The sequence below is a fragment of the Dendrobates tinctorius genome, unplaced genomic scaffold, assembly GCF_039654945.1.
Source record: "Dendrobates tinctorius isolate UK_male_01 unplaced genomic scaffold, ASM3965494v1 ptg000254l, whole genome shotgun sequence".
Taxonomy (NCBI): domain Eukaryota; kingdom Metazoa; phylum Chordata; class Amphibia; order Anura; family Dendrobatidae; genus Dendrobates; species Dendrobates tinctorius.
In genome coordinates this window covers 8,481,604-8,509,445 of record NW_027361921.1, presented here as the reverse complement: position 1 = coordinate 8,509,445, position 27,842 = coordinate 8,481,604, and the positions used below count along the sequence as shown (strand labels likewise).

At 42.5% G+C, this 27,842-nt stretch overlaps 1 protein-coding gene across 1 annotated transcript in view; it reads left to right on the top strand.

Moving 5' to 3' along the window:
* The window catches only part of SLC29A4 (solute carrier family 29 member 4), a 236,119-nt gene extending 208,953 nt beyond the window's left edge, over window positions 1–27,166 (top strand). The window contains exons 9-11 of the mRNA XM_073558133.1: window positions 1,687–1,874; window positions 18,667–18,907; window positions 26,900–27,166. Coding sequence (XP_073414234.1) covers window positions 1,687–1,874; window positions 18,667–18,907; window positions 26,900–27,042 — 572 coding nt within the window. The 3' untranslated portion in view covers window positions 27,043–27,166. The remainder of the gene's footprint in view (window positions 1–1,686; window positions 1,875–18,666; window positions 18,908–26,899) is intronic.
* Window positions 27,167–27,842: the final 676 nt, after the last annotated feature.

Sequence of the window (27,842 nt, the reverse complement as noted above, 5' to 3'; positions counted from 1 at the left end):
AGTCAGCTGCAGTAAAGGCCTGGCAAAGCATGACAAAATGGAAATCCAGTGTTTGGTGACGTCCATGGCTTCACGACTTCAGGCAGTCATTGCCTGCAAAGAATTCTCTGCAAAGTATTAACCATGAACATTGTATTTATGCTAAAGTTATTTTGTCCACTTACTTTTGAGCCACTGAAATGAGGAGACTTTGTAGAAAAATGGTTGCAATTCCTAAATGCTTCTCAAGATATTTTTGTTCAACCATGTTAATTAAACCTGAAAGTCTCCACTTCAATTGCATCTCAGCTGTTTCATTTTAAATAAAAAATAGAGGCATGCAGAGCCCAAATCACAGAGAATCAGTCGCTGTCCAAATATTTCTGGACTTAACTGCAAGAGGCACTGAAACTACTGTATATACATCACATGCGAGACTCTGAAGACTGCTTTATATACCTCAAATAGGATAAACTGAGACTGCAGTAAGGCTTCACATTGGAGTTGCTAAGGCTGCTGTATATATACCTCATAGGACACTGTGCTAATGTATAATGCATCACATAGAACAGAGTGAGACTGCTGCATACATCCCATTGGAGACACTGTGACTGCTGCATAGATCGGATAGACTTTGTGCAAAGCACGCTAATTCCGCCTGAAAGAACATACTGGTGCTAGCACTGGCCAGCATCAGGACGTAATCCAGTGTTGCATGCACCATGGTGTTTGTTAGTCAACACTACATGCATGCACTCTGCCAAAAAATTTAAGGGTTTGTGATAAGAAAAAATGGGGCTAGAGACCTAAGCACTGCAGTACATCGGAAATCTCTTTGAGGGCCAGATGTAATTACATTTCAGCCCACGGACAGGAGGATCCCACCCCTGCATTAGCATTTTTTTTTCAGGGTTTTTTTTTCCACCTATTTTTCATCTGTGCCTTATATGTGTTCACCGTTTTTTATGTTTGCAGGTTTGTGGTTCCCCAATGTTTTCCTTTGGTTATCAATTGTGACTTTTTAATAAGTTGCAAAATTTGGTCTCAAATGTTGTACAGTTACTTCTAGTGTGATTCTATATATTCCTAAAATGTTTGTTCAAATATTAAAGTAAGGTTAAAGTAAAAAATAAAGGTTAAAGTAAAGAATGTAAAGTAAAAAATAAACAGTACTTTTGATTGTGTGTAAAATTCAAAGATGATGTGCTCCAATTTGAAAAAATCATCACAGAATACCACAAAACCAAACAAGAAAAGTAACTTATGAGAATGCCAATGATATACCGCATGTAGCCCAATAACTCTTAATTATACTTTAGTGTAAATAATTGTATTGAATGAACTCTCATTTTCCTCCTAAGAGTCCCAACAAGATCCTACAATATAAATACCATGTACCTCTTTCTGTTTTAGTTTATGATAAAGGTTTTTGTCTTATTTTCAGATTTAAATTAGAGTGCAAATAGTTTGGTTGACCAACTGCAAAGTTCCATTTATCCACAATGCCCCTTCATCTTCTCTCCCGATCCTTTTCATCCCTTCCCCAATAACCCATTTATCCTTGTTTCTTTGTTGATTTTAAGCCTTTGTGTGTATGGTGTCCCCCTCCCCCATAAAAACAAACAATATAGATAATTCAACAATAACTGTATTGGATTATTGAAAAACAATGTTCTTTTGTTCACTACTGATTGCTTGTTTTTGCAGATATGATGTTCCATCGTTATCTGGTCTTACGAGTAATTTGGGCTTACATGCTCTCTATTTCTGTGACATACTTAATTACTCTTTGCCTTTTTCCTGGACTGGAGTCAGAAATCCGAAATTGCACAATGGGAGAGTGGCTTCCTATCCTCATCATGGCTATATTTAACTTGTCAGACTTTGTTGGCAAGGTGAGTTTTAGTATTTTAAGTGTTGTTACTATTACACATGTAAGTTATTAAATCTAAACCATGACTTCACCCCCCCAATAAAACTATTTATCTGCTTGTAGCGCTTTCAAAGATGTATCCACAGGGGGGGCGTGGCCAAGAGGTGAATGCAGTAGGATATGTTTGCTTGGAGCTCCTGCCATATACATCCTGTAAAAGCCATTAGAGCTGTAGGTGAGGGACAGAAACCAGTCTCCCTGCTGCCACAGACTGCCTGGAGTCCTGATGTGTGAAATCTGGGGCTGGAGGTGCAATGACAAGATCAAAAACACAAGGGAGAGAGGAGGAAGGAGTACAGGCTGGAATCCAAGATGGTCCCCGCACAGCAGGAGAGAGGAGACGGAGAGACCTGTCTGAGGAGGCAGCTGCAAAAATCCAAAAGTTTGCTAGGAGGTCTGCTTCCACTAGCATGACAGCAAAAAGGTCAGTACAAGAATTGGGGGCAGCAGCTCTAGGAGGATCCTGTTATAGAGCATTGCATCTGGAGGAATAGAGAGATACAGATCCCTCAGATATGGAGACACTGCTGGCACAGAGTGCAGAGGCGGGGAGGGGAACATTGAGGTGGCAGGAGATAATGCTGCAGAAGCTTCTTCAATAGGCTCCTCTTCTCTGCAGGATGTCCTTAATAAGATAAGATAAGATGATCCTTTAATCGTCCCACCATGGGGAAATTCAGAGCATTACAGCAGCAAGGCAGGAACAAGTACAGATACAGATGCATAAAGGCATTACATTGACAGTAGGTAGGTACATATACGGGGGGAAAAAAAAAAAAAAAAAAAAGATATAACCGGATATATCACAACTTTTGGATCTATCGGTTCACTGTTTGGGTCGTTCTCCGTTTTGGACAGTGCTGGTTATACAGCCTAACTGCAGCAGGAAGGAAGGACTTTCAATAGCGCTCCCTCTCACATTTAGGATGAAGTAGCCGGTCACTGACAGTACTGCACATCTTTGTCACGGTCTCATGCATGGGATGGGAATCATTCTGCACCATGTAGCTCACCTTGGCCAGTATCCTCCTGTCGCCTACTTCCTGAACTGGGTCAAGGGGGCATCCCAGGACAGAGCTGGCCCTTCTAATCAGTTTGTCCAGCCTATTCCTGTCCCTAGTTGATATGCCACTACCCCAGCACGCCACACCAAAGAAGATGACTGATGCCACAACAGAGTTGAAGAAGGATGCAAGGAGTGCCCCTCTAACTCCAAAGGCTCTCAGCCTTCTGAGCAGATAAAGTCTGTTTTAGCTCTTCCTGTACACTGCATCCAAGTGATGGGCCCAGTCAAGCTTATTATTGAGGATCACACCAATGCTGTGAATACAAGCAGTCTCGGTATTAATAAACTGCTGGGCCAAATGCAGGAGACGATTTCTAACATACATCATGATGTGCAGAAAGGGGCAGATCGCACAAAAGCAGTGGAGGGCAGAGTGAGTGTGTTGGAAGATGCATTTGCCCCAGTGTGCAGAGAAGTGCAGAATCATACACCGGCGATTAATGCACTGATGGAAAAAGTGGATGATTTGGAGAATCGGTCGTGAAGAAATAACATCAAGCTGATAGGGGTCCCTGAGAAAACGGAGGGGAATGAGACAGATAGCTTCTTTGAAAAATGGTTGATTGAGACTTTTGGAAGGGACTCCCTCACTCCATTATTTGCTATTGAAAGAGCTCATAGAGTCCCCACAAGACCGAGACTGGTGGGCAGCTCCCCTAGGCCCATACTGATAAAAATATTACACTATAAAGACCGGGACATTATCCTGAGAAAACCGAGGGAGAAACGGGACTTAATGCCGGGGGGACGGAGAGTTTCTTTCTTCCCGGATTTTTCTGCAGAAGTCCAGAGGAGAAGATTCCTGTTTTGGACAAAAAAGAAGAATGAGGACACTGGGCCTGAAGTACTCAATGGTATACCCAGCCAAGCTTAGGATGGTAGCACTTGGCACTACCACATTCTTTAAATCACAGAAGGATGCGCTTGGTGGCTGGACAGCCATGAGCAACAAATCCGACAAGAGAATGCAAGGGCTAAGACGACATGAGGGAGTCCTGGACCGTGCCAGCCTGATTTACATAGTCAGTGGCAGGTTATATGTCATGATTATTGCTGGAAAATAAGAACGAGACCGGAAACGTTTCTCTGTAATATGTACAGTATATTGATATTTTGCCTCACCTCTGTTAATTTTTTATTGTTTACTGTTTGAAGTGCGGCGGGATCTCCAGTGAGACATGACAGGAAAAAGACAGGTCATTTAATAAGAATGCTTTGTTGCAAGAGGATTCACTTAATGGCTATGGATCTACTTGATCTCCAATTCTCACTGTTGAGGGTAGAGTTACAGAGTACAAAGGTAAAAGTTGGGTGGTTTTCAATTGGGATTGAGAGGGTGTTTGGTATGTCTAGGTGCAGGAACAAGGGGGTTTGTAAGAGTCTAGAGAGATAAAAGAACAGATGCCACAATCAAATATTTGGATGATAACAAAAATGGGGACTGCGGTTGATTTTGTCTCATGGAATGTACGAGGGTTAAATAGCAGCTCAAAGAGGGTTGCAGTACATGATTATATGAAAAAATTTCACCCAGCAATCATAGGACTGCAAGAAACTCATTTAATAAAAGATATGGTTAACCTGATACACACATCTTGGGTGGGCTACGGTGTTATGATTAGGTAACCAAGGAGGATAGCCGGGGAATAAGACTAGGCAACCAGATAACGAGAGGTTGGTAACTTAGCGGATTGCAGACCCCTAAACTGACAACACAACTACAATTAGCCGTGGGACGTACCTACGATGCCCTAGATGCCTCGGCACAGCCAAAGAATTAACTAAGCCTAAAGAGAGAAAAGGGAAAGCTAAACTGCCCCGAAGTAGAACCCCAAAGGAATAGATAGCCCCCGAACATATATTGCCGGTGAGACAAGATGAGGCACAAAACACAGACAGAAATTAGAGTAAGCAAATGATGTGGCTCAAACTGTCTAGATAGAACAGGACAGGAAAGGATACTGTCTGCAATCACGCAAAGAACCCTAAAGGTACTGTCACACTTAGCGATGTACCAGCGATCCCGACCAGCGATATGACGCTGTCAGGATCGCTGGTGCATCGCTAAGTGGTCGCTAGTGAGCTGCCACACAGGCAGATCTCACTAGCGACATCGCTGGGGACGGGGGTCACTACTTACCTGTCACACCAGGCGATCCTGCGTCCTCCCGCCCGGCTCCACGCGTCGCTCGTCGTCACAGCAGGAAGCGCCGCAGGAAGCTGACGACGAGAAACAGTCCAGGACGTTCTCGCGCGATCAGCGATAACCAGCGGGGGAGCCGGTCGGAGGTAAGTATCACACACAGCGATATCGCTAGCAATATCGCTATAACGTCACAAGTTATAGCGATATTGCTGCGATATCTCTTAGTGTGACATGCCCTTAAGAAAAAATCCAACACGTCTGATATGCAAAAATACTGAGGCCATACAACCTCTCCCCCACTAAATCAGAACTCTGGTGTGAACTGGACACAAAATAAAAGATACTGATATAACAAGGGATTAGAAATACTGAAATGACTGACATGAGCTGTGGCATATAGAACAGAGTCCAGCACAGGTCCCAGCTGGGGACAAGGCTGAACTCACACCAGCAAAGCAGAAATCAGAGGAAAGCAAAAAATGGATCAAATGCAAAAAGATTCAAGCAGACAAATAACTTATCTGAAAAATGCAGGACAAATCAGGAGGCAAGCAGACTTCCAAAATGCTCAGGAAGAAAACCAAATCACCGGCAACAACTGAGGTAAGGTTGCTCACTTAAATCTCTCCAGTCTGTAACACCTGACCTCCAATCATCCTCCTCAGGTGATTGACTTCTATAAGCCAGAACAGCTCCATTACCAGCAGCAACCACCAGAGGGAGCCCAAACTCAGAAGCCAGGTCAAAAGTGTTCACAACAGTACGGCTTGCACTCATTTCACACTAGTTATTTTAGAGGGGTCAGCTTAATTGTACATAAAACATTCCGTTTGCAGAAATAGATTCCTTCAAGGACTCAAAGGGTAGATTTGTTGGAGTCAGGTGCAAAATAGTACATTCTGAATGTATAATTGTTGTCCTTTACATTCCCCCTCCGTATTCAAACGTACAATCTAGAAACATTTTAGAAAAAGTAGCAGGATGGCCAGAGCTGCCAATGGTGATTATAAGAGACTTTAATAACGTCAGTGCTCCCAGTATGGACAAATTTCCAGGGGGTGGATGGAATAATATCCCCTTTTGGAAGGTTAAAGAATTGGGACTGGTGAACATATGGAGGGAAAAGTTTCCGAACAACAGAGTATTCTCATGTGTATCATCAAGTTATCAGCCATTATCGAGAATAGACATTGCTCTGTGTAATGCTCAAATTATTTCAATGGTCACAAAAATTGAATATCAACCTAGATCCCTGACAGATCATTCGCCACTTTGGTTGCAGATACAGGTGGCTCCAGAAAGCACTAGAAAACGGGGAGGGTGGAAACTTAACCCATTTTGGCTCAAGATAATTAATTGCGCTAATATTAAAGAGCATATTAAGGAATTTTTTTAAATTAACTCTGGCACAGCCCATAGTAGTACAGTCTGGGATATGACGAAAGCCTTTCTGAGGGGAATCCTAATTAGAGAAATCAAGATGGTAAAAGACAAGTCAAGGGAAAAAGGGGAGATCTTGGAAGACAGATTTCGAGAAACTGAGGGCCGGGTTATACAAGACAATAGTGTGAAAAATAGTGAAAACTGGAAGGAGGCCCAAAAACAATTAAAATCACATCAAAAGGAGCAGGCAGATAATAAAAGAATGTTTATAAAACAACAGTTCTATGAGGAGGGGGAGACCACGGGAAAATTATTGGCTCAAATGGCTCAAGCTCAAAAAGCAAACGCATATATACACAGGTTGAAAGATGACATGGATAGAACACATACTTAGACGTCAGATATTCTGCAGGTTTTAAGAGACTTCTACATGAAATTATATTCATTTGGGGTTGAGTATACACAAGAGGAACTAAGGGAATACCTATAAGGGATTCACATACCAAGCTTGAGCGAGGGTGACAGGAATTTTCTAGAAACACCAGTCACCATAGAAGAAATACAAAAAGCAATAGGAAGCTTGTTAAATGACAAAGCGCCAGGACCAGATGGTCTCCCGATAGAAATCTTTAAAACATTTCAGGAAGAAATGGCACCTCATTATTTAGATATGATTAATGGGGCATTAAATGAGAGAGAGTTACCGAAGTCATTATATGAAGCTACAATAGTGGTATTGCCTAAGGAGGGAAAAGATAAACAATTGCCAGATTCGTATAGACCCGTTCGTATAATCTCATTATTAAAAACAGACATTAAAATATTAGCTAAAATATTGGCGAATAGGTTAAGCTCCGTTATTACGACAGTAGTTCATGCAGATCAGGCCGACTTCATGCCATCCAAAGCAACCGCCATTAATTTATGTAGGCTATTTTTAAACCTACAGGCAGTATAATCTGACCCCGGGGGTAAGGCAGTGCTTTCCTTGGATGCCACGAAGGCAATCGATAGTGTGGAATGGGGATACATGTGGGAGACTCTGCAAAAAATGGGCTTTGGCCCTATATTTATTAAATGGGTACAGTTGTTATATAAAGCCCCAGTGGCAAAGGTAAGGGCTATTGGGAAAACCTCGGAAAGTTTCAATCTGTTCAGGGGAACAAGGCAGGGCTGCCCATTGTCACCTCTCCTTTTCGCTATAGCAATATAGCCATTAGCATGCATTATTAGACAGCACCAGGAGATAAAAGGTTTTGCTTATGGACGTAGAGAGGAGCGGATAGCTTCATACGCAGACGACATATCATTGTTTGTGGGAGATATATCTGCATCTCTGCCGAAAATTATGGACATAATTGCTAAGTTCGGTGTATTCTCGGGATTAAAAATTAATTGGCGAAAGTCGGCTTTACTCCCTTTAGGAAATAATGACAAACTTCAAGTGGGGAGTTTCTCAAAAATCCCAGTAGTTAAAAAAAATGAAATATTTAGGTATTCAAGTAACTAGGGAAGTGAATGATTATACATCACTGAATCTTGTCCCTTTAATAGAAAAAGTAAGGAAGAAGGTGGGAACTTGGGGAAAATTTCCATAGTCCCCCCTTGGGACTACAAATCTAATCAAAATGTGCCTCATGCCATCTATCCTCGACATTTTACATAATTCCCCAGTGTGGATTCCAAAACACTGGTTCAAAAAATGCATAACATTTTTAGAGATTTAGTGTGGAAGAAAGGGGTACCTAGAATCAAATTGGAGAAATTACAGTTACCAAACGATCAGGGTGGATTGGCATTACCTCATGCGTGGGGATACTTTCTGGCCTCTCAACTACAACATTTTAAGGGATGGGCTATGGAGGAAAATAATGAAGCAGGGGCATTGGTCATTAAATTTATGGGGGTGGCAATAATGTTTTAGACCTTTTGGAATCAGATGGCCTTAGGGAGTTGAGCGAAACAGGTCGGTCAGATTCAAAAGTCGCCGACTTTCGCCAAAGTCGGGTTTTTCCGAGCGAAACCCGACCATAGCGTGAGGTCGGCCATGCGGTCTGCGACCCGAGCGCCAAAGTTGGATTTTACAGAATGCTTGCACGTGAAATTTTTTTCAGCTAATGAGCAAGGACGTACACTGTGGGCAACGAGATGACATGTGCAGTGTCCGGGGAGAGAGAGAGATTTCGCGCACTTTAAAAAAGCGGTCCGTTGGCACTGCAATGGGCACTTTAGTTGTGTTTACAGTCCTCCACTCCCTGCCAACTTTGCTTCCCCTTTGACATGCATTAGGTTTCGTGTTTCAGTCGGACCTCCGACTTTTCCTGATAGTCAGCCGATTTTGTTCGACTTGACTTTTGAGAAAGTTGGGTTTCATGAAACCTGACTCGACACCTAAAAAAGGCAAAGTCGCTCATCCCTACTGGTCAGTACTGATTGTGTAATGCATGTGTCAACAATCTCCAGTGATCATCACAGGTGGCAACAAACATCCTAACCCGACTATGTTTTGCCAAAACCTACATCAAGTCAACCAAAGGCAAGTGGGAAAATGTGTTAAGGTCTGATAAGACCAAGATAGAACTTTTTATCTGTAATTTTAAAAGGTATATTTGGTGCAAAGCAAAAACACTTAGCATCACCAAATGAACACCAGAGATGCTCAATTGGGTTTAGGTCAGGGCTCTGGCTGGGCCAGTGAAGAATGGACACAGAGTTGTTCTGAAGCCACTTGTTTGCTATTTTAGCTGTGTGCTTAGGACCATTGTCTTGTTGGAAGGTGAACCTTCAGTCAAGTCTGACGTCCAGAGCACTCTGAAAGAGGTTTTCATCCAGGATATCTCTGTACTTGGCCGCATTCATGTTTCCTTCAGTTACAACCAGTCGTCCTGTCCCTGCAGCTGAAAACACCCCCATAGCATGATGCTGCCACCACCATGTTTCTCTGTTGGGATTGTATTAGGGAGGTGATAAGCAGTGCCTGTTTTTCTCCACACATACCGCTTAGAATTATCATCAAACAGTTATATCTTCGTCTCATCAGACCAGAGAATCTTATTTCTCATAGTATGGGAGTCCTTCATGTGTTTTTTTTAGCAAACTCTATGTGGGCTTTCATATGTCTGGCACTGAGAAGAGGCTTCTGTCAGGCAACTCTGCCATAAAGACCTGACTGCTGGAGGGCTGCAGTGATAGTTGACTTTGTGGAACTTTCTCCCATCTCCCTACTGCATCTGAGGAGCTCAGCCACAGTGATCTTTGGGTTCTTCTTTACCTCTCTCACCAAGGCTCTCCTCCCATGATTGCTCAGTTTGGCTGGACGTACAGGTCTAGGAAGACTTCTAGTGGTCCCAAACTTCTTCCATTTGGGCAGCACGGTGGCTCAGTGGTTAGCGCTGCAGCCTTGCAGCGCTGGGGTCCTGGGTTCGAATCCCACCAAGGATGACATCTGCAAGGAGTTTGCGTGGGTTTCCTCCGGGCACTCCGGTTTCCTCCCACACTCCAAAGACATACTGATAGGGAATTTAGATTGTGAGCCCCATCGGGGACAGTGATGAAAATGTGTGCAAACTGTAAAGCGCTGAGGAATATGTTAGCGCTATATAAAGATTATTATTATTATGGAGGCCACTGTGCTCTTTGAAACCTTGAGTACTGCAGAAATTCTTTTGTAACCTTGGCCAGATCTGTGCCTTGCCACAATTCTGTCTCGGAGTTCCTTGGCCAGTTTCTTTGACCTTATGATTCTCATTTGGTCTGACATGCACTGTGAGGTCTTATATAGACAGCTCTATGCCTTTACAAATCAAGTCCTATCAGTTTAATTAAACACAGCTGGACTCCAATGAAGGAGTAGAACCATCTCAAGGCGGATCACAAGGAAATGGACAACATGTGACTTAATTACAAGTTTTGTGCAAATTAATTGGGACAAAGCAAAAAAACACATTTTTGAATATTTAATAATAAAATGTTATAATGCACGGTTACATACTAATTTTAGTAAGAAATATATCCTCCTTTAGCAGATATGAGATTTTCAATGCGTTTTGGCATTGATTCTACCAAGTTTTTTGCATAAATTCTTCAATTCTTCATCATGGAACCACACTTCTATGGCACTGTTTATCATGTGTTCTTTGGTTGTACAGTCCATTTTGCCAAGATGTCTCTTCACAGTGCTCCACAAATTTTCTATAGGATTTAAGTCTGGTGAATTGCCAGGCCAGTCCACCACTTTTACTTTATTTTCTTCCAGGAATTTCTTCACACACTAGAATTGTGGCATGGAGCCAAATCTTGTTGGAATGTCCCTTCAAATTTACCCATGAATGGCACAATAAAACATTTTAAAATGACTATGTATTTGGATGAATTCATCATACCATAGACAGGAAATAAGCTCCCTGTACCATCAGCTGTAAAAAAAGCCCCAAAACATCTGTTTTTGAGGGTGTTTTACAGCTTTTTAAATATGATCAGCTCGGAATGGTTCATTTTTGCTTCTTCTATCAAATCTTGCTCTGTACCCTTGAACAAAAAGATGGGTTTCATCACTGAAAATTACCTTTTTCCACTGGCTAGTTGTCCAAGATTTATATTTTTTTGCCCATGCAAGTCATTTTGCCTTCATTAGGCTGGTTTCACATTAGCGCTTTTTAAGCGCACGCACGGCCGGGGGTAGCTCCGCCCCCGAGCCGGCTCTCTGCCCGGCGTGCCCGCCCCTTGCTTGTAGCGCCGCCTCCTAGCGCACAGCGGCGCCTGCGATCGGCGTACCCTATCTTTAGCATAGGGTGCGCAGATCGTGCGCAGGCCGTGCGCTAGTTGCGCTTTGACCTGCGCTGCGCACTTTTGACGGTGCGCCGTGCGCGCCAAAATCAAACTTTTCGGATTTCGGCGCGCACGGCGCACCGTCAAAAGTGTGCAGCGCAGGTCAAAGCGCAACTAGTGCACGGCCTGCGCACGATCTGCGCACCCTATGCTAAAGATAGGGTGCGCCGATCGCAGGCGCCGCTGTGCGCTAGGAGGCGGCGCTACAAGCAAGGGGCGGGCACGCCGGGCAGAGAGCCGGCTCGGGGGCGGAGCTACCCCCGGCCGTGCGTGCGCTTAAAAAGCGCTAATGTGAAACCAGCCTTAGAGATGTCAGAAGTTGTTTCTTTACTGGCTTTGTTGTCCTCCGACCAACTTCAAGAAGCCTGCGCCGTACAGTCGAATCGCTAATATCAATACCTGCAGCGAACAAGTCTCTTTGGAGGTCTTTACTTGTTTTTCTTGCATTAATTTGACTATTTCTGATAGGTGTTTTATCAGTTCTTGGTGTTATTTTTCTTTCACATTTCCCTTTTTGTTTTGGAGAAAACAATCCAGTTTCATTGTGTCTGCGAATTATTCTTGAAACGGTAGATTTTCCAATACCAACGGTGGAAGCGATTTATCTTACAGTCAGACTTGTCATTAAAAGTAAGGCTGTGTTCACACACAGCGTTTTTTTTAGCGGTTTTTACTGTGGTTTTCACTATAAAACCGCTAAAAATAAGCTTCCCAGTCATTTCTATGCATTTTGCACTTTTTGTGCATTGATGCGTTTTTACCGCGAAAAAAATGCATCGCGGTAAAAACCGCAGCATGCTAATTAATTTTGCTGATTTTTCCACGGTTTTGACTTCTTCCATGCGGTTTGAAACCGCTGCGGAAAAAAAACGCATCAAAACCGCGCAAAAACCGCCGCGGAAAAATAGGTGCGGTTTCTGGGAAGGGATTCAGGTTTTTGAGCAGAAATTTTCTGCAACGTGTGCACTTAGCCTAATGATTCTAGACCTCTTTCGTGGAGTAACATCCATTTTTACAGGCACGAATCACACTGAGAGAAAAAGTACACTAAACCACTCCTCACAGAAACAAGCTCTCAACTGAAGCTGAGGGGGCAGCTAGCTGATATTTTCTGACTAAAACCAGTCAAACCACATTTTGTTACTCAATGTTGTACACTCACACCTGTTCAAAGCAGTTAAAACTGGTTTGAATCACTGACTGGTAACCAACTTACGATTTTACTTAAAAAAAATGCTTTGTCCCAATTAATTTGCACAGCACTGTATGAGTTTGAGCAAAGGGTCGGAATACTTATGACCATGTGCTATTTCAGTTTTTCTTGTTTTAATAAATTTGCAAAAATTTATACATTTCTGTTTTTTTCCAGTAAAGATGGGGTGCAGTGTACATTAACTAGAAAAAAAAAAAATAACTTTTTTGAATTCACCAAATAGCTGCAATGAAACAAAGAGTGAAAAATTTAAAGGGGTCTGAATACTTTCCGTACCCACTGTACGTGTCCTACCTAAGTCCATTGAGGATCTCTTGCCATAATTATGGCTTCTTCCAAAAATTGGTCAATAACATTCCTATAGATTTGCTCAAAATGGACCAGGCTCATTGCTCCTTAGGTCCCTGTAAACAACATGGCAAACCACAGAAGCCATTATGAAGGCCTTGCATGAGAAAGGAAAGCTGATCAACACTACCATATCTTTGCTTACCTTCAAAGTCTTCAAATTCTACTTAGACATTCTCTAAAAATAATATGTAATTTGTCTGGTATTCCCCTTCAAATTGAACTTCACACACAACTGAAAGCCCAAAGTATTCAGCACTGCAGAAGACCCAAGTTCCTTATAATAATAATATTTATTTTTATATAGCGCTAACATATTCCGCAGCGCTTTACAGTTTGCACACATTATCATCACTGTCCCTGAAGGGGCTCACAATCTAAATTCCCTATCAGTATGTCTTTGAAATGTGGGAGGAAACCGGAGTACCCGGAGGAAACCCATGCAAACATGGGGAGAACATACAAACTCCTTGCAGATGTTGTTCTTGGTGGGATTCGAATCCAGGACTCTAGCGCTGCAAGGCTGCAGTGCTATCCACTGAGTCACCGTGCTTCCTATTGGACAAGTCCCTTCGGCTCACAGATCCACCTCTTGAAACTTCTCTACCTTTCTCCCTTGGCTTTCTGCATGAGAGAGCATGTCTTTAACCGAAGTAATATGAAGTACAGTATAAATAAAATAAAGAAGATGATACCTCTCTGACCTCCTGGTAGACCTTCCACTCCATCACAACCATGCTGAAGTGTAGGTCTCCGCCACAATTTTACACCTAGGCATTTGCCACATCTCACACTGCTGAGCTAGTGGCTATACTCGGTGGTGCCTGACATACTATTTTTGTTGATACAGTTATGCTCATGTTACTGCTGCTCATTTTTTTACTACAGCACACCTTTTCATAACCTTCTCATAATTTCACCTTGCTTATTCATTATTAGTTGCTCATTATCGAATACTTGTGATCACATGATCACCACTCCCGACGCTGGTGAATTCTCACAATGCGCCGTGCAGTGCGCGTGATGTAAGAATTCACAAGTTTACAGTCACATAGAGTGACTGCAGACTTGTAGCTTTAGACCGGACATCCCCTTTAAAGGCACTCAGGTATATCCTTTGTGTATTCCTTTAACTACAATACTGTTAAATAACCCTATATTGGCTTTACCTAGCACACTTTGATTTGTAGTATTAATAAACTTACACCTCCCCTTGTTATCCCCCTCTCCTCTAGGTGCCCGGGGCAATGTCCTCTATCACAATTAAAGAGACTGCAAGTAATTTAATGTCCTAAAAGTTTGTTACCTTTCTTAAGGTACTGTCACACTTAGCGATGTACCAGCGATCCCGACCAGCGATATGACGCGGTCAGGATCGCTGGTACATCGCTAAGTGGTCGCTAGTGAGCTGCCACACAGGCAGATCTCACCAGCGACATCGCTGGGGACAGGGGTCGCTACTTACCTGTCACACTAGGCGATCCTGCGTCCTCCCGCCCGGCTCCATGCTCGTTGCTCGTCTCCACAGGAAGCGCCGCAGGAAGCTGACGACGAGAAGCGGTCCTGAACGTTCTCGCGCGATCAGCGATAACCAGCGGGGGAGCGGGTTGTAGGTAAGTATCAGACACAGCGATGTCGCTAGCAATATCGCTATAACGTCACAAGTTATAGCGATATTGCTAGCGATATCGTTTAGTGTGACAGTACCTTAAGTCTGTAGCCTACACCAGCTGAATCTTTTGTGTGTTTTCTTTTTGTTTTTTTATTCTGTATATCCTCCAAGTACCTACCTTCAACTTTTAACATGCGGTGTCCACAGTTTTAATTCTCCGGAAAAACACAAGAAAGTATTTAAAGGGAATCTGTCACCCCATTTTCGGCCTATAAGCTGTGGCCACCACCATCAGGGGCTTATCTACAGCATTATGTAATGCTGTAGATAAGCCCCTGATATAACCTGAAATAGAAGAAAAACAAGTTAGATTATACTCTCCGGGTGCGCGGTCAGGTGCGGTCGGTGTCACGGTCTGGTCCAGCGCCTCCCATCTTCTAGAGATGACGTCCTCCTCCTTACTTCTGCCGCAGATCCTGTGCATGTGTACTTTCTCTGCCCTGTTGAAGGCAGAGTAAAGTACTGCAGTGCGCAGGCGCCGGGAAAGGTCAGAGAGGTCCGGCGCCTTGCGCACTGCAATACTCTGCTCTGCCCTCAACAGGACAGAGAAAGTACACCTGCGCAGGAGCCGGACCGGACCGCGACACCCATCGGACCGAACTGGATCCCCGGATGAGTATAATCTCAGGCTAGTTTCACACTTGCTTTTTTTTGCAGCGCGTTTTTCCCGCAAAAAAACGCATTAAAAAAACGCATACAAACGCATACAGATGCTGCGTTTTTTTCAAGCATTTTTATGAGCATGCATGAAAAAAACGCAGCGTTTTTATGCGTTTGTATGCGTTTTTAGTGCGTTTTTACCGCATTTGCGTTTTTTTCCAACATTAGGTGGCCCCTCACACTAACCCAAACCATGACTTTACTAACCCTAACCCTAACCCTGACCCTAACCCTGACCCTAACCCTAACCCTGACCCTAACCCTTAACCAAACCATACCCTGATCCTAACCCTCACCCTAACCCTAACCCCCTTAACTAACCCTAACTCTAACCCAAACCCCTAAATTCCATTGTCTAAACTAATGGTAAAAAAAAAACCGCATGTGCAAAAAAACGCATACATAAGCATGCCAATGCGCACATATGCTCACCATAGACTTATAATGGGTGTCTTGCTGTAAAAAAACGCATTGCGCGCGCATGCGTTTTTTTGAGGCAAGTCGGACGCCCAAAAAATGCAACAGGATGCATTTTGTGCGCCCGAGCGCATACCGCAAAAAAACGCATGCGCGGAAAAACGCATACAAACGCATGTGTATGCGCACATAAGCGCATCCCATGCAAAATATAGGGAAAAAACGCATGCGTTTTTTAGCGCTAAAATCCCGCAAAAAAAACGCAAGTGTGAAACCAGCCTAACTTGTTTTTCTTATCTTTCAGGTTATATCGGGAGCTTATCTACAGCATTGCAGAATGCTGTAGATAAGCCCCTGATGGCGGTGGCCACAGCTTATAGGCCGAAAATGGGGTGACAGATTCCCTTTAAGTTCTACAAATAAATAAAAACTCACTCTGTGCGTACAGGAGACTAGATTCTCTATTTCCTCAAGGGCCAGATTCTTGAGTCCACACTTTCCATTATTCTTTCATGCTAGTTTGCCTGAAAAACTCAGAAGGGTTCTTATAGTTTTTAAAAAAAATCTACCCTTTGTACACTTGAAATAGCAGACACAATGGGCCATTATTTGTTACTACAAGAACAGTAGTGTTAAAATAACAATTGTTTCACATTATGCCCCTAACCAATATCAAAATTATCATTTTTCTCATCTTCTCACAATCATTCGCTCATAACAAATATATTCTTACTAGTACCTTGAGAATCTTTGACTTACTTTTATATAGAGCCACCCTGGCACCCATAGCATCTCATCCCAACACAAATCTTTTATCAATTTGAAAACATCAACCTTATACTCAATACAGTCCTTTGACTTTACAGACTGTTGGAGACAATTACACTTTACAACAATTGACTTCAATATCTACTCCAACTCCCACTTCTCTTTCTGTCGTATAGACCACATATTCACTTCAATTCATCTTCTTCCTAAAAACAAATCAGCTGACCTCTACCCCATAGTCAGACCACAATCGAGCTGCAGTCTCATTTTCTGCCATTATCCCTGCTCCTCCATCTTTCTCATGGTGTTTTAATGATTCCTTCATCACAATACAAGATAAAACTCAAGAAAAAAGCAAAATGGTAAATAACATAAGGTACTTAGCTAACACTGCTATGATTAAAAAAAAAAAATTGTAAAAGCCATCCCACTGCGACAAGGTTTACCCAATCGGGAAAGTCCTAACCTCTCTCTATTATTAAAACCTTACCTTGTGTCAGCTGACCTCAATGTAAATAAGTACAGAGCAGGATGAGGGCCAGACTGTACAGACACCCGTCAGTGGGAATAAGGACAGAGCAGGACGAGGGCCAGACTGTACAGACACCCGTAAGTGGGAATAAGGACAGAGCAGGACAGGGTCCAGACTGTACAGACACCCGTAAATGTAAATAAGGACAGAGCAGGACAGGGGCCAGACTGTACAGACACCGGTCAGTGGGAGTAAGGACAGAACAGGATGGGGGCCAGACTGTACAGACACCCGTCAGTGCGAACCAGGACAGAGCAGGACGAGGGCCAGACTGTACAGACACCCGTCAGTGGGAATAAGGACAGAACAGGACGGGGGCCAGACTGTACAGACACCCGTCAGTGGAAATAAGGACAGAACAGGACAGGAGACAGACTGTACAGACACCCATCAGTGTGAATCAGGACAGAGCAGGATGGGGGCCAGACTGTACAGACACCCGTAAATGTAAATAAGGACAGAACAGGAGGGAAGCCAGACTGTACAGACACCCGTCAGTGGGAATAAGGACAGAACAGGACGGGGGCCAGACTGTACAGACACCCGTCAGTGGGAATAAGGACAGAACAGGACGGGGGACAGACTGTACAGACACCCGTCAGTGTGAATCAGGACAGAGCAGGACGGGGGCCAGACTGTACAGACACCCGTCAGTGCGAACCAGGACAGAGCAGGACGAGGGCCAGACTGTACAGACACCCGTCAGTGGGAATAAGGACAGAACAGGACGGGGGCCAGACTGTACAGACATCCGTCAGTGGGAATAAGGACAGAACAGGACAGGAGACAGACTGTTCAGACACCCGTCAGAGTGAATCAAGACAGAGCAGGACGGGGGCCAGACTATACAGACACCCGTCAGTGTGAATCAGGACAGAGCAGGATGGGGGCCAGACTGTACAGACACCCGTCAGTGTGAATCAGGACAGAGCAGGATGGGGGCCAGACTGTACAGACACCCGTCAGTGTGAATCAGGACAGAGCAGGATGGGGGCCAGACTGTACAGACACCCGTCAGTGTGAATCAGGACAGAGCAGGATGGGGGCCAGACTATACAGACACCCGCCAGTGTGAATCAGGAAAGAGCAGGACGAGGGCCAGACTGTACAGACACCCGTCAGTGTGAATCAGGAGAGAGCAGGACGGGGGCCAGACTGTACAGACTCCCGTCAGTGGGAATAAGGACAGAGCAGGACGGGGCCAGACTGTACAGACACCCGTCAGTGGGAATAAGGACAGAACAGGACGGGGCCAGACTGTACAGACACCCGTCAGAGTGAATCAGGACAGAACAGGACGGGGCCAGACTATACAGACACCCGTCAGTGTGAATCAGGACAGAGCAGGACGAGGGCCAGACTGTACAGACACCCGTCAGTGTGAATCAGGATAGAGCAGGACGGGGGCCAGACTGTACAGATACCCGTCTGTGTGAATAAAGAGATGTCTATGTAGACATCTATTCCAGTTTTCTTTGCGCTTTTTTGTTTAGCATTTTTCCTTTTGTTATTCCTGACACTTGCTAACATTTTATTCAAAAAATGTTTAATTATGCTCTAATAAAATTTTTTTGCAGGTCTCATTTATTACTTCATGCTTGCTCTTTACTGTTATTAGAAAATAAGTAATCGTGGTACACAGTGTTGATGATTAATTTCCAAATAGGTATAATAGAGTTACAATAACATAGACTCATGTCTCCCTTTTTGTCATTTTACCAGATATTGGCAGCAGTGCCATATGAATGGCGCGGTATCAACCTACTTATTTGTTCTAGCATGCGCATTGTGTTTATTCCACTTTTTATTATGTGTGTGTATCCAAGTGGAAAACCTACCTTCAGTCACCCTGCCTGGCCATGCATCTTTTCTCTGCTTATGGGCATCACAAATGGATATTTTGGCAGTGTGCCTATGATTCTTGCATCGGGGCTGGTTGTACCAGAGCAACGAGAGCTGGCAGGTATGGTCTTGAGTTGTCATTCAATTATTATGTAATGTAAATTGATTAATATTTTATCATTACACTCCAATCAGCTATAATATTAAAACAACTGATAGATGAAGGGAAGAGCATTAACTAATTTGTAGCAATGACGCCTCTAAAGAGATGGGATATAATAGTAATTTGTTATTCCCCTGTCTTGTGTTCAGAGCTGGCTCCTTACTTATTAAGTCCTTGTGGACATGGTGAGACAAAATCTGGGTTAACCACACACTTTGATGCACTTTTCCCTCCTTTGTCAGGAGGCTTTAGTTAGATCTCAAAAGATCATTTCTGATTTTTTATTTTAGTGAATAAAAGAGAAGTTATACTGATTTTTTCCAGCAATCCTATATATCATTCTGCTTAGCTTCTTCATCTCTATATTATGCTGTTCATTGATTGAACTGCATGTGCAACGTGACAAGTTCCTTTTAAATGGAAAGGCTTTACTCAAATTGCACAATAAATAATAATTAAAGGTTTTTTTTTAATATTTTGTGTGTACCATTGTTCTGCACCATTGCCTAGACACCACACTTTGGCATGTGCCTTTTCCTTTTCAGAGAATAGTCATAGCGCCACAACTGAAGTCACGCTCAGTCTCCGGCAGCCCTCTTCCTAGCTGCTCTGTGGGGTATATTGAGGTTATCATGCTGTGTAAGGGGGCTGTAGTGTCATCATACTATATATGGGGTGGCTGTGTGAGTCATCATACTGCATGGGGGCCATTACATTGTGTAAAAGGGCTGTGGGGATCATCATACTGTGGGGACATCAAGCTGTGTGTGGAAATATAATGTGGAGACATCATAATGTGTATGGAGGACACTGTGGGTGCATCATACTGTGTGTGGCTGCATTGTGGGGGCCATGAAACGGGTACCACAATGTGTTGAACACTAGTGGGCCTCACTAGGAGAATATTTCTGTGTGGGTACATATAAAGAACTGAGTTAGATTAGGTTACCGGCTTCGAGTAAATTAAAAACCTGTTAAATAACCTGTAGGAAATTCCATATGTATGGCTACAGTACTGGCATGAGGGAAGCATGTCTTGCATGCAGGTCAGCGCTATGGGATTTAGTGTTTTTGTGTATATTGTGGATGCCTCCTGGCTTCTCTGCAGGACTTCTCTGTCACTCCCATACTGGGAGCACGGGGTGTGCACCTCTTTCCCGCTTTTTTAATAATGACTGTATGAGCTCTCTTGTCACTATGCAATATTCTTTTCAATGCACAGTGACAGTGCACTCCCTCGCCTACTCTTAATGAGAAGAGACGAGCTGGTAATAGAGTGACGGCTCATCACTTCTTGGTAAATCAGGCGAGTGAGAATACTGTCAATGTATATTGAATAGAGTAATGCAGAGTAACAAGGGATCTCATTCTGAGCATACATCAGAATAGGCAACTGACACATACTCAGCAGGGCAGGAACTAGCTCAGCCCTAAAAACAAAAGTCACTGATGACACTTCGTTTCAGGGTGGGGACAGAAACTGCGGCAGTGACTGCAGCCTCTGCCCCTGATCCCATCCCGTTTGATTATCTCTGCATGCAGAGTGAATTCTCAAATGAAATGATTGCATGTGGTAAAACCCCCCCACATAAAACAGAGGGAGTGGTAGGGTCTTTTTAATTGCAGTACGTTAGATAAGTGATTTGATTATTACAATAACTACCATATACAGTGGGTACGAAAAGTATTCAGACCCCTTTAAATTTTTCACTCTTTGTTTCATTTCAGCCATTTGGTAAATTCAAAAAAGTTCATTTTTTCTCATTAATGTACACACTGCACCCCATCTTGACTGAAAAAAAACAGAAATGTAAACATTTTCGCAAATTTATTTAAAAAGAAAAACTGAAATATCACATGGTCAGAAGTATTGTGCTCTTAGGAATCTTGAGTACTGCAGATATTCTTTTGTAACCTTGACCAGATCTGTGCCTTGCCACAATTCTGTCTCTGAGTTCCTTTGATCTCATGATTCTCATTTGGCCTGAAATGCACTGTGAGCTGTGATTTCTTATATAGACAGGTGTGTGCCTTTACAAATCAAGTCCTATCAGTATAATAAACCCCTCTCTGTCATGTCACTTACTATCCCGTCCATGTGCCCTGTGACTTAATTCCCAGGGACGGGATAGTACGTCACAGTGATCAGCGACGCCCACGTGGTGAGCGCCGCTGATCGCGGCCGGGTGTCAGCTGATTATCACAGCTGACACCCGGCACAATGTGTCAGGGGCGGTCACGGACCGCCCCCGACACGTTAACCCCTTGCACACCGCGATTAAACACGATCCTGGTGTACCGGGGGTTAAAGGGAAACATCGGCAGGGAGGGGGCTCCCTCCGTGCTTCCCTGAGCCCTCCACAGCAGTGCAATGTGCAGCGCTGCTGCTTGGGCTGCATCCCTGCAGGTCCCCGAATCCAAGATGGCGACGGGGACCTTCGGGGGCCTGCAGGGAGCTGGCTTCCTCAGTGCCTGCAAAGCGCAGACATGAGGAAAGCCTGTGCAGTGCCTGTGACAGATCGCTGATCTGTCACAGTGATCTGTGATGTGACTGATCAGCGATCTGTCACATGACAGGTATGTCCCCCCCTGGGATAATGTAATAAAGTTAAAAAAATTAAAAAAAGTGTAAAAATAATTTTTAAAAAAAATCGCTAAATAAATTTAAAAAAAAAATATTCCCTAATAAATTCATTTTTTGGAAATAAAAAAAAACAATCAAAGTACACATTTGGTATCGCCGCGTCCATAACGACCCGCCCTATAAAACTTTCCCACTAGTTAACCCTTTTAGCGAACCCCTTAAAAAATAAAAATAAAAAACTAAGCAAAAAATAATGATTTATTATCATACCGCCAAACAAAAAGTGCAATAACGCGCGATCAAAAAGACGCATATAAATATCCATGGTACCGCTGAAAACATCATCTTGTCCCGCAAAAAAAGAGCCGCCATACAACATCATCAGCAAAAAAATAAAAGTTATAGCTCGCAGAATAAAGCGATGCAAAAATAATTATTTTTTATATAAAATTATTTTCATTGCATAAAAGCGCCAAAACTTAAAAAAAGACCTAAATGAGGTATCGCTGTAACTGTACTGACCCGAAGAATTAAAGGGCTTTATCAATTTTACCGCAGGCAGAACGGTGTAAACGCACTCCCCAAAAGAAATTCATGAAACGCTGGTTTTTGTACATTCTGTGCCCTAAAAATCGGAATAAAAAGCGATCAAAAGATGTCACGTGCCCGAAAATGATACCAATAAAATTGTCAACTCGTCCCGCAAAAAATAAGACCTCACATGACTCGGTGGGTCAAAATATGGAAAACTTATAGCTCTCAATATGTGGTGATGCAAAAACTATTTTTACAATAAAAAAGCGTCTTTTAGCGTGCGACAGCTGCCAAAAATAAAAACCGCCATAAATAGTAAATCAAACCCCCCTTTATCACCGCCTTAGTTAGGGAAAAATAATAAAATTAAAAGAAAATGTATTTATTTCCATTTTCCCATTAGGGTTAGGGCTAGGGCTAGGGTTAGGGCTGAGATTAGGGTTAGGGGTGTGTTGGGGTTAGGGTTGGAGTTAGAATTGGGGGTTTCCACTGTTTGGGCACATCAGGTGCTCTCCAAATGCAACATAGCGTCTGATCTCAATTCCAGCCAATTCTGCGTTGAAAAAGTCAAATGGTGCTCCTTCCCTTCCAAGCTCTGCCATGCGCCCAAACAGTGTTTTACCCCCACATATGGGGTATCAGCATACTCAGGACAAATTGCAAAACAACTTTTGTGGTCCAATTTCTCCTGTTACCCTTAGGAAAATAAAAAATTGGGGGCAAAAATATTTTTGTGGAAAAAAATGATTTTTTTATTTTCACGCCCGGGCGTTATAAACTTCTGTGAAGCACTTGGGGGTTCAAAGTGCTCACCACACATCTAGATAAGTTCCATGAAGGGGTCTAGTTTCCAAAATGGGGTCACTTGTGGGGAGTTTCAATAGTTTAGGTACATCAGGGGCTCTCCAAATGCAACATGACACCCGCAGAGCATTCCATCAAAGTCTGCATTCCAAAGCGTCACTACTTCCCTTTCGAGCCCCGACGTGTGCCCATACAGTAGTTTTCTCCCACATATGGGGTATCAGCGTACTCAGGACAAATTGGACAACAACTTTTGGGGTCCAATTTCTCCTGTTACCCTTGGGAAAATAAAAAAAATGGGGACTAAAACATCATGTTTGTTGAAAAAATATGATTTTTTTATTTTCACGCCTGGTCGTTATAAACTTCTGTGAAGCACTGGGGGGTTCAAAGTGCTCACCACACATCTAGATAAGTTCCTTAGGGGGTCTAGTTTCCAAAATGGTGTCATTTGTGGGGGGTTTCCACTGTTTTGGTACATCAGGGGTTTTCCAATCGCGACATGGTGTCCGATCTCAATTCCAGCCAAAAACGTCAAATGGCGCTGCTTCCCTTCTGAGCTCTGCCATGCGCCCAAATAGTGGTTTACCCCCACATGTGGGGTATCAGCATACTCAGGACAAAGTGCACAATAACTTTTAGGGTCCTGTTACCCTTGGAAAAATAAAAATTGGGGGTGAAAATATAATTTTTGTGGAAAAAATATGATTTTATATATAATATATGATGTTATAAACTTCTGTGAAGCCCTTGTGGGTTCAAAGTTCTCACCACATATCTAGACAAGTTCCTTGGGGGGTCTAGTTTCCAAAATGGGGTCACTTGTGGGGGGTTTCCACTGTTTAGGTACATCAGGGGCTCTCCAAATGTGACATGGCGTCCGATCTGAATTCCAGCCAATTTTGCATTGAAAAAGTCAAACGGCGCTCCTTCCCTTCTCAGCTCTGCCAATGCGCCGAAACAGTGGTTCCCCCCCACATATCAGGTATCAGCGTACTCAGAACAAACTGCACAATAACTTTTGCAGTCCAATTTCTCCTGTTACCCTTGGTAAGATAAAAAAAATTGAACCTGAAGTATTTTTTTTGTGAAAAAAAGTTAAATGTTCATTTTTTTTAAATATTCAAAAAATTCCTGTGACGCACCTGAAGGGTTAATAAACTTCTTGAATGTGGTTTTGAGCACCTTAAGGGGTGCAGTTTTTAGAATGGTGTCACTTTGGGGTATTTTCTATCATATAGACCCCTCAAAGTGGCTTCAAATGTGATGTGGTCTGTAAAAATAAAATGGTGTTGCAAAAATGAGAAATCACTGGTCAAATTTTAACCCTTACAACTTCCTAACAAAAAAAAATTTTGGTTCCCAAATTGTACTGATGTAAAGTGAACATGTGGGAAATGTTACTTATTAAGTTTTTTTGTGTGCCGTATCTCTGTGATTTAAGGGCATAAAAATTCAAAGTTGGAAAATTGCGAAATTTTAAAAATTTTCGCCAAATTTCCGTTTTTTCACAAATAAACGCTAGTTATTTGAATTAAATTTTACCACTAACAAGAAGTACAATATGTCACGAGAAAACAATGTCAGAATCACCAGGATCCATGGAAGCGTTTCAGAGTTATTACTTCATAAAGGGACAGTGGTCAGAATTGTAAAAATTGGCCCGGTCATGAACGTGCAAACCACCCTTGGGGGTTAAGGGGTTAAATACAGCTGGACTCCAGTGAAGGAGTAGAACCATCTCAAGGAGGATCACAAGGAAATGGACAGCATGTGACTTAAATATGAGTATCTGAGCAAAGGGTCTGAATACTTATGACCATGTGATATCTCAGTTTTTCTTTTTTAATAAATTTGCAAAAATTTCTACATTTCTGTTTTTTTCAGTCACGATGTGGTGCACAGCGTACTTAGTCAGCTTTTTACAAAACAACATAATAATTTTATTTCTATAGCGCCAACATATTCCGCAACACTTTACATTTCAGAGGGGACTTGTACAGACGATAGACATTACAGCATAACAAACACAGATCAAAACAGATACCAAGAGGAGTGAGAGCCCTGCTCGCAAGCTTACAATCTATGAGGAAAAAGGGGAGAGACGAAAGGTGGATGGTAACAATTGCTTTTGTTGTTTGGACCAGCCATAATATAAGAATCGGGTGTTCATTTAATGCTGCATGAACCAGTTATCACCCTAAGTATGTAACAGTACAGACACAGAGTGTCTAAAGTGCATAAAGCATGTAAGAACATGATGCAAGGAGCCTGGTTATGGTAATTTTGAATGGGTCACACATTGATATTTAGGTTAATGAGTTGAGGCGATAGGCCAGTCTGAACAAATACGTTTTTAAGGCACGCTTAAAGCTGTGGGTATTGGGGATTAATCATATTAACCTGGGTAGTGCATTCCAAAGAATTGGCGCAGCACGTGAAAAGTCTTGGAGATGGGAGTGGGACGTTCTGATTATTGAGGATGTTAACCTCAGGTCATTAGCAGAATGGAGGGCACAGGTAGGGTGGTAGACTTAGACGAGGGAGGAGATGTAGGGTGGTGCTGAGCCATGGAGTGCTTTGTGGGTGAGGGTAATAAGTTTTTACTGGATTCTGGAGTGGATGGGTAGCCAGTGTAATGACTGGCACAAGGTAGAGGCATCGGTATAGCAATTGGTGAGGAATATGATCCTGGCTGCAGCATTCAAGACAGATTGGAGAGGGGAGGGTTTGGTAAGAGGGAGACTGATTAGTAGAATGTAATCAAATCATTAAAACTCCTTCCACATTATCAACTCCTGCCGTCAAATCAGAGAACTGGCAAAACCTCTTTAACTTTCAAGATATGGTGTAAAATTGCTAGCCCATCTTATAACTAGAGTTGAGCGAAGTTTTCAAAATTCAGTTTGCATTACGAATAGCGGCAAATATTGTTTTTGCAAATTCGCAGAACACAGCTGAACGTCATTGGAGTCAATGGGAGTAGAAATGAACGAATGTGTTCGGAAACAATCGTCAAGCATAAAATCTGCACAAATATGGCAAATTCAGATTCGGTGACCATTTCCGAACAAATTCGCTCAACTCTACTTATAACCATTTTTCATAATAAAATTCTGCTAAGATATAATGATAAAAACACAAAATGACAAATGTGCAAAAATACCCTGCAGTAAAAAATATGACAGTAGTCAGCAAGTGCTGGTAAAAGAATGACAACAAATACAGGGTATTTAGTCAATACGTTTTTTTGCAAAAAAATGTATACCAAGCTACTCCACCTCGTCAAGGTAACCCTTAATGGAGCAGTCCCTATCGAATGTATTTAAAACCTGAACATATGAACAGTGTCTAAATGAACAGGATTCAGACAGGCGCTTCCTAGTGTGGGCACGTGGTGTATGACAGCTCTTTATGTGCATGTCACACAAGAGAGGGGTGGGAACTTGTTCACATTTGTGCATGTCACATGTGTTTTTAATCCATTTTTTTCCTTGCTTATGCATGGTTTGAGAGACCCCACCCCTCTCTTGTGTGACATGCACATAAAGAGCTGTCTTACACCACGTGCCCACACTAGGAAGCGCCTGTCTGAATCCTGTTCATTTAGACACTGTTCATATGTTCAGGTTTTAAATACATTAGATAGGGACTGCTCCATTAAGGGTTACCTTGACGAGGTGGAGTAGCTTGGTATACATTTTTTTGCAAAAAAACGTATCAATTAAATACCCTGTATTTGTTGTCATTCTTTTACCAGCACTTGCTGACTACTGTCATATTTTTTACTGCAGGGTATTTTTGCACATTTGTCATTCTGTGTTTTCTTTTTGTGTTTCAGTCAGTGGGTGGTGTGAACACTGTCCGACTGACTTGTCCACATTTGTGCATGTCACATGTGTTTTTAATCCATTTAAGATATAATGATGTAGGATATGTCAGTGTTCTTCATTGTAATATGTTATTTAGTATATTTTGCTTGCTCAATGTAATAACATAATTCAAACTTTCTCTTTTTTCTTCTGCAGGAAACACAATGACCGTATCATATATGACTGGACTTACACTTGGTTCAGCCGTTGCGTATTTTGCCTACAGCCTGGCTAGTAAATCTCAAAACATTTGCTTTCATCCAGAGATATACAACAGTTCCTTGCCACCAAACATTTAAACATTGCTATGAAGTTTATGACTTAGCTTCTTTTTTAAAACTTCTTATACAAGTTTGTTCATGATGTACTAATTACTGCTGTTTGCTCTCTGATTAACCCTTTATTGAACTGTTCTTGATTTTCCATTGTTAAATCTTGATTGCTTAGAGTATGGGACCAGTTCATAATTCTAGAAATTGGAAATTAGCAAGTCAACAGTAGATTCCTTTAAGACTCCTCTTGTTCTTATGAGTTTAAAAATGGAGGAATTGTGAACATGAGGCAACTCATTTAGCTCTAACCAACCTTAATAACAACCCTTGTGTGTGAGTTAGTCTGTACCTAACTTACGGTGTTACAAGCCGAGTATCTGGAAGATTATAGACCCTAGTGCAAAATATGTATCAGGGCCGTGCCAGCTACGTGTATTACCATGCTACCTTATGCCATTTATGATACTGGTGTCTTCTTGTGTGGCATATAGACCTTTGGACACTTTCACCTGGATGCAACTACTACCTCTACACTCTTCATAAATACACGCCTGTGGATATGACACAGTGCAATGTGGTTTCTGTCCCTTCCCAGTTATAGCCAACATTTCTGCTAAGGCTTTCATAACATTATAATATTTAATGTAATATAAGTTATAAGAAAAAGCAAATGACTGTAATTAGAGATGGTCGAACCGATCCAAGGAGTCAAAATTCGAGACAAATTTCCTGAAATTCACAGGTTCCTGCAAATTCAAACAGCTTCTGATTCAATCACATACAGATCAGCCTCCCAAAAGTGACTGCACCATTTTACACACAATGCT